The sequence below is a fragment of the Solanum lycopersicum genome, chromosome 9 (assembly GCF_036512215.1).
Source record: "Solanum lycopersicum chromosome 9, SLM_r2.1".
In the NCBI taxonomy this organism is placed as follows: domain Eukaryota; kingdom Viridiplantae; phylum Streptophyta; class Magnoliopsida; order Solanales; family Solanaceae; genus Solanum; species Solanum lycopersicum.
The window spans coordinates 54,940,355-54,948,412 of NC_090808.1; the positions used below are offsets into that span (position 1 = coordinate 54,940,355).

The 8,058-nt window shown below is 38.9% G+C and overlaps 1 protein-coding gene across 1 annotated transcript; it reads right to left on the reverse strand.

Moving 5' to 3' along the window:
* Nucleotides 1-1,141: 1,141 nt before the first annotated feature.
* On the reverse strand, nt 1,142-7,500 carry LOC138338591 (uncharacterized). Its single transcript, XM_069289569.1, has 7 exons — nt 6,237-7,500; nt 5,643-6,176; nt 4,869-4,999; nt 4,691-4,826; nt 4,525-4,532; nt 3,852-4,142; nt 1,142-1,213 (listed from the first exon to the last, which is right to left on the reverse strand). Exons 1-7 carry the CDS (start codon nt 7,498-7,500, stop codon nt 1,142-1,144), a joined length of 2,436 nt encoding a protein of 811 aa, XP_069145670.1.
* Between the last annotated feature and the right edge of the window lie 558 nt (nt 7,501-8,058).

The following is an 8,058-nucleotide window of genomic DNA, read 5'->3' on the forward strand; positions in this document are numbered from 1 at the left end:
GGACACTTTATGTAATGGTTTCTTGTCGATAAAGCAACACTTACATAACTTTTTAACTTTTGATTCTCATGGTTGACTTTTCTCCAAATCACAGTCCTATTCGGTCTCAAAAATACATGTTGGCGCAACCGTTTCCTTTCATCTAATCCTCTATTTGTCAATTATCAAAATCTTTCTCATTCTAACACACTCAAAATTAGAGGGGGCGAGGAAGTATTCGGAAAGGAACAATTCTTTAGATGTGGTGTGTAACTTTAATTATCACTCTAAATTTCAAAGCTTTTTCTCCAATTGTTCGTGTATATATGTTGGTTAATTGGTTTGATTTGCATTCAATTTTTCCTTTTACCCTTTTTGGTATATAAAACTTTTGGTTAAGATTTATATATAGAGATGGGGATGATTTTCAATGTTTTTTATCTTTGATTGAGTTTGTGAATTGCAATGATAAAAGGGGTAAAAAGAAGATAGTTGACTATTTTTCCTTTGTTTTTTTTGTGAAGCTCGTTCTCGATTTCTAATGTTGAAGTTGACCGATTAAAATTTCTAAAATAATTTTTTTTAATTTTTTCGTTTTATGTGTGAATATATGTAAATCAATCTTCTACAACTAAAATCAAATAGGGGGAAACACTAAGAAGATGATATACCTAAAACATTAATTTATTACTCTATTGTCATATCATGTTAAGACAATTCTAAATCTTGTAGAAGTAGTCTATTTATTAGGTGGATATATGAGTTCATTTTGTCATTTTCATTTCCTAAAATTATTGAAGATCTTGATTTCATAATGAGTAAATTAAGTGTCACGACCCAAATTTTTCAAGTCGTGATGGCACCTATGTTCCCAACCAAAAGGTAAGCCAACCCAACATATTAACCCAACTAAACCAACAAATGAGTAAAAAAGACCAACGCTTAGCAAGAATCTCCAACATTGAGTTCCTTATAAGTACGAAATGCGGAAGATAAAATATATCACCCCAAGAATTGGTGTCTTAAGTACAAGAGCTTCTAAAATTCGAAGCAACTCTAAAACTAAATGACAAATCTAACATAAGGGATATCCTGTTTGAATACTAATAACAGAATAAATAAAAGATAGAGGGAGGTGTGGGCCACGGAATAGCCAAGCAGCTCACCACAACTCCAAGAACCTCAAGCCGTACTCAATTTGCTCCACGAGATGTGCTCCTACTCGGAATCGAATCTGCACCACAAAGAGTGCAACAAGCGTAGTATTAGTACGAAACCACGTGTACCCAGTATGTCTCATTGACCGACAACGAAGAAGTAGTGACGAGAGTTATATAAGAAAATAAATTCTTAGATTGTACAAGTATATATATATATATATTACACTTACTATAAAGTTTCATCAATAAAGGAAATCAACATTTAATATTTTCCAAACACCAAACGAAACGTATAGTCATCAAGAATGAATGATGGGATGAAATGCAATGCAATATGATGCCGTGTAATGATATGGCTCAGAATACCCAGTACTCACTCAACCGTATATACATGATACTCTTCGGAAATACATCGAGAGTTCATGACCCATGGGGGACTCGCGAGGTCCATATACCGACACGGACGATCTCCACGTGTCTGTGTGGACGATGTCAACGCACTATCATAATATCAAATAATTTTCGCTTGGACGGTCTCCACGTGCCCAAATTACAATCTTAACATCTCACCGTCCCCAGCACGGACGATCTCCACGTGCCCAACTTATACTCAGTTTCATGTCTATGCATGTGCACAATATTATTTCAATAGAGGGGATGATGATGCATCTCAATAATTCAATATGAACATAATATGTAACCACCTCAATTAACACAACTATACTGGTGAAATAAATAGAACACAATCACACATGGAATTCAAGTCAATAATATATCAGCTAATGCCCATATGTTTGGCATTCTCAAATTTCAATCCACATTCTATAATAGTAATTTTCCGTTTTATAACACTGGTACTCGTACCAATGCCCGTCACACCATTGATACGAGACCACCATCTTTCCCCCTTATTCCTTTGTCTATTTTCATTTTTAATCTTTAATTAGGAAAACGTCATTCAACAAGTCTAAAAAGTCTTAACATACCTTAAGAGCCGAACCTCGTGCCACGAATCTTCAAGATAGTTTCTTTCCCTTTCGCAAAGTTTCAGAATGTTCACAATCTACCAATTACGCAGTATTCGTAAGTAAGCGAGTTTGTAGACTTTAAAATTATTGTATGTCTATCATAGACCCAAAAAAAAACTCACTCATAATTCAAATAAATTTCCAAATTTTAATATAGTTTATATGCCAAAATTATTATACTTGCTAAATTTTAAGTCAAGAATTGAACTTTCATCTCTCCAAATACCCTAAATATCAATCTTAATATAAAATACACCTAATAATTAATTTCCTATCTCAATATACCAAAAACTAGTATCTTAATGTGATAATAATAAGAAAATAAGCCAACTTAAAACTATTTACGAAGAACTAGTTTGTTGCACCTCAAATTCCTATACATCTGCATATTTGCATACAATTTCTCAATCCCAAAAAGAAAGAGAACTATCCCTGCAGCCATTGAAAATCCTTGGGAACTAAAAACCTTGCCAAAAGTAGAAAAAAATTCAAAATGTTTCAACCAAGTACTAGTAAGGACCCATAATATAAAACTCTTATTTAATGTCTCTTTCTATCTATTCTGACCATTTCATTCTTGAATTCAAATCAAAACCTTAAAAAAAATAATTTTATCTATAAAGAAGAATTGGAAAGTCACAAAATTTGTCCACTAACCTTGCAGGTACACAAAGCAAAATTGGAAAATTGACATAAAAATATAAATAGAAAACAACAAAAGTAAAAAACTCTTTCACTCAATGACTAACACACACCTAACCCCACCACTTTTGCACTATATTATCCCATTAAATCATAAAAAAATAAGAATAATATATTATTATGAACATTCAATAACACAATTAGATTGAAAGTTCACCTGCAATACACGACTCACGAGTAAATATTATGCCCACGTCGCCGGTAGTTTTTGAACCCTTTTTATTTTTCTGTTTTTTTTCTAATGTTAGCTTGTTATAACAAATAAACTAATCCCACTAACATAAATAAATTAATGGGTCAAGTATAAGATATTGAATAAATTATGGATATGACCCATTAACTATTAACTATATTAATCCTTCACTAAATTTTTTTTTTCAACTAAATACTCTTAGTCTTCGAATAATTTAAAAGTACCCATTTAAATTTTCAAAAGGAGTCAAACTAGTCCTAGTTCTCAAAACGACCAGCGGGTCGTTACATCACCTACCACTTAAACAAACGTTCGTCCTCGAACGGAAAAAGAAAAGAGCTAACCTGAACGCTCAAAAATATGAGGATATTTACTTCTCATGTCTGACTCTGTCTCCCATGTAGCCTCTTCTAGTGGACGATGCTTCCATTGAACCTTTACTGAAGCAATCTCCTTGGACCTTAGCTTCTGAATTTGCCTATCCAAAATAGTTATCGGCTCTTCCTCAAAAGTCAAATTCTGATCAAGTAACACTGAATCCCATTGAATCACATGATCACCACCCTGATGATACTTCTTAAGCATTGACATATGAAATACAGGATGGACACCTGACAACCCAGGTGGCAAAGCCAACTGATATGCCACCTCACCAATACGCTCCACAATCTCGAAAGGACCAATGTACCTTAGACTCAACTTGCCCTTCTTTCCAAATCTCATCACACCCTTCATGGGTGAAACCTTAAGTAGAACCCGCTCTCAAACCATAAACTCTAAATCACGAACCTTCCTATCTGCGTAACTCTTTTGCCTGCTTTGAGCCATGAGAAGTCTATCTTGGATCAACTTGACCTTGTCCAAAGACTCCCTCAACAAATCTGTACCCCATGGTCTAACCTCAAATGCATCAAACCAGCCAATTGGAGATCGACATCTCGTACCATACAAAGCCTCGAATGGTGCCATCCCAATGCTCGAATGATAACTATTATTGTATGCAAACTCTGCTAAAGGCAAGAACTGATCCCACTGACCACCAAAGTCAATCACACACGCCCGCAACATATCCTCGAGAACCTGAATAGTCCGCTCAGATTGACCATCAGTCTGAGGGTGAAAGGTTGTACTAAGATCCACCCGAGTGCCCAACTCTTTCTGCATAGACTGCTAGAAATGAGAGGTAAATTGGGTACCACGATCTGAAATAATAGATATAGGAACCCCATGCAAACGAACTATCTCTTGAATATAGATCTTGGCTAACTTCTCTAAGTTATAGGTAGTCTGAACTGGTACAAAGTGTGCAGACTTAGTCAGTCAATCCACGATGACCCATATAGCATCAAACTTACCCAAGGTACGTGGCAACCCTACCACAAAGTCCATAGCAATGCGCTCCCACTTCCACTCAGGTATGGGCATCCTCTAAGTCATACCTCCAGGCTTTTGGTGTTCATACTTCACTTGCTGACAATTCAAACATCGAGATACAAAATCTACTATGTCCCTCTTCATACGACACCACCAATAGTGTTGCTTCAAGTAACGATACATCTTAGTAGCCCCCGGATGAATAGAGTACCTTGAACTATGAGCCTCCTCCATGATCAATCTAGTCAAATCACCTGTACGAGGAACACATATACGACCCTTAATCCTCAAAACTCCCTCACTATCAAGAAATGCAGCCTTGGCTTCTCCGTTTAAAACCTTATCCCTAATCTTACATAAATCACCATCATCAAACTGTTGAGCCCGAATCTGCTCCAACAAGGATGACCTAGCCTCCATATAAGCAAACACCTTACCAGATTCTGAACTATCAAGTCTCACAAAGCTATTGGCCAGGGATTGGACATCCCTAGCTAAAGGAAGCTCGCCAACCTGTAACATGTCTAGACTATCCATACTTACCGCCTTCTGACTCAAGGCATCTGCTACAACATTTGCTTTGCTTGGGTGATAAAGAATAGTCATATCGTAGTCTTTGAGCAACTCCAACCATCTCCTCTGCCTCAAATTTAGATCCCTCTGATTGAATATATACTGGAGACTACGATGATCCGTGAACACCTCACAATGCACACCATAAAGATAATGCCTCCAAATCTTTAATGCAAACACAACAGCCGCCAACTCTAAATCATGAATAGGGTAGTTCTTCTCATGAACCTTTAACTGCCTTGAAGCATAAGCTATCACCCTTCCCTTCTGCATCAACACACAACCAAGACCAACCCGTGAAGCATCACAATATACGACAAAACCCTCTCCCTCTACGGGTAGGGTAAAAATTGGAGCAGTAGTCAATAAAGTCTTGAGCTTTTGGAAACTAACCTCACATTCATCAGACCACTGAAAAGTCACCTCCTTCTGTGTCAATCTAGTTAATAGAGATGCAATGGATGAGAAACCCTCAACAAACCGTCGATAATAACTTGCAAGGCCTACGAAACTCCGAATCTCAGTAACTGAAGTAGGTCTGACCCAATCTCTAACCGCCTCAATCTTCTTAGGATCCACCATGATACCCTCCTTGGACACTACATGTCCCTACCGAACTAAGCCAAAACTCACACTTTGAAAACTTTGCATAAAGCTTCTTCTCCTTTAGAATCCCAAGAACAATCCTTAAATGATGCTCATGCTCCTCCTTAGTGCGTGAGTATATCAATATATCATCTATGAAGACAATAACAAAGGAATCTAAATACGGTCTGAACACTCCATTCATCAAGTCCATAAAAGCTGCTAGGTCATTAGTCAGTCCGAAAGACATCACCAAAAACTCGTAATGACCATAACGTGTTCGAAAAGCCGTCTTAGTGATATCCTCCGCCCTAACCTTCAGTTGATGATTGCCAGATCTCAAGTCAATTTTGGAGGAAACTGAAGAACCCTGCAACTGATCAAATAAATCATCAATACGAGGTATTGGATACTTATTTTTGATGGTTACCTTGTTCAACTGCCGATAGTCAATACACATAGGCATAGATCCATCTTTCTTCTTCACAAATAACATTGGAGCACCCAAAGGAGATACACTTGGTCTAATAAAACCTTTGCTCAACAAATCCTGCAGCTGCTCCTTCAACTCTTTCAATTCAGCTGGTGCCATACGATAAGGAGGAATGGAAATAGGCCGAGTTCCTGGCTCCACATCAATACAAAAATCAATATCTCGATCTGGTGGAAGACCTCGCAAATCGGTCGGAAATACTTCTGAAAATTCACTAACTACTGGAATAGACTCAAGCATAGGAGTCTCAATACTGGTATCTCGAATGTGGGCCAAGTACGCCAAAGATCCTCTCTGTACCAACTGACGAGCCTTAAGGAATGATATCACACCCTTAGAGGGATAACTAAGAGTACCTCTGCATTCTACTATAGGAATTCCAGGCATAGCTAAAGTGATGGTCTTGGCATGACAATTTAAAATTGTGTGGTAAGAAGATAACCAATCCATACCAAGAATTACATCAAAATATATCATTTCTAAGACCTTTAAATTTGCATGAGTGTCATACCCCATCAAAGTAACACTACATAAACGATACACTTGATCTACAACTACAGAATCCCCGACAGGAGTAGAAACACGTATCGGCAAATAAAGAGACTCACACAATATATCCAGACTAGGAGCAAAATTTGTGGACACATAAGAATAAGTAGAGCCTGGATCGAATAATACAATAGCTGATCGATGACAAACCGGAATAATACCTGTGATAACAGCATCTGAGGCTTCAGCCTCTAGCCTACCTGGAAAAGCATAACAGTGAGAACGACCTCCATTAGATTGTGAACCTCCACGACCACCACCTCGAACAGAAGGAGAACCATCTCTACCTGAATGAGAACCACCTCTACCATTTTGTGCACCATCCCTAGCTGGAGGTTGTGCAGCCCTGGAAGTCGAAGCCTGAGAATCCTGAAGTAAGCCACCACGTCTGGTCCTAGGGCAGTCTCTCACAAAGTGTCCCATATCACCACACTCAAAGCAACCCCTACGAGATGCCGGCTGATGAGAGGAACCGGAATGACCAGAATGCCCTCCACGAACTACAGGTCTAGAAGATGAACCCTGCGAAGTATGTACCGAGCTCGAAGAGTTATGCCCAGCGTAACCAGCCTCAGACGCTGGTATAGCAGCATGAATGGGTCTGCTGGACTGAGGGTGATAACCTCTGCCCAAGTAACCCCGACCCCTAGGCGGAGCACCACCATAATCACCTGAATAACGAGTCCTCTTGCCCTCTCGCTGCTCGAATCCCTCACGTCGAATCATCTCCAACTCCTTAGCAGCATCTACCACTTTCTGGAATGGAACACCAGAAGCAGCAACCTTAGAAACTCCTAGACGGATCGGAATAATCAACCCCTTAACAAACCTCCTCACTCTCTCAGCCTCTGTGGGAAGTATCATCGAAGCATGCCTAGCCAAGGCATGAAATTTACCCTCATACTCTGCAACTGACATACCATTTTGTTGCAAACCCTCAAACTTGGCCCTCTTGCGCTCCCTCTCACTGCGTGGAACAAATTTGGATAGAAATACCTAAGTAAACTCAGTCCAGGATAGTGGATGGGATCTAGCTGGCCTACTACTAATATAATCCCTCCACTATTGCTTAGCCAAGCCAGTCATCTGAAATGCTGTGTAGTAAACTCCATGAGACTCCACTAATCCAATATTATGCAACCTCTCATGACAACTAACTATGAATTCATATGCATCCTCAGCTAAGTCACCAGTATAAGTAGGAGGTTTTATTAGTCTGAACCTCCAAAACATCTTTTGCTCATCAATAGTCATAGAAGGCCTATTCATCAAATGTGATGTCATATCTGGAAACTCCATACTATGCAAATGAGGAGCTACAACGGCAGTTGGCTGAGTCCTGGGAATCTGAGAATCTGGAGCAACTATCGGATCTGGAGTTTGACCTCCAACACGGGTCTGTGAGCCATCATAAGTGACAGG

Coding starts and splice junctions, on each gene's coding strand:
- LOC138338591 (XM_069289569.1), bottom strand. CDS start 7,500: ATGATACTTCCCACAGAGGCTGAGAGAGTGAGGAGGTTTGTTAAGGGG. Junction 6,177..6,236: donor AGATCGAGATATTGATTTTT/GTATTGATGTGG, acceptor GTATGGCACCAG/CTGAATTGAAAGAGTTGAAG. Junction 5,000..5,642: donor TTATGCAAAGTTTTCAAAGT/GTGAGTTTTGGC, acceptor ATGTTGTAGCAG/ATGCCTTGAGTCAGAAGGCG.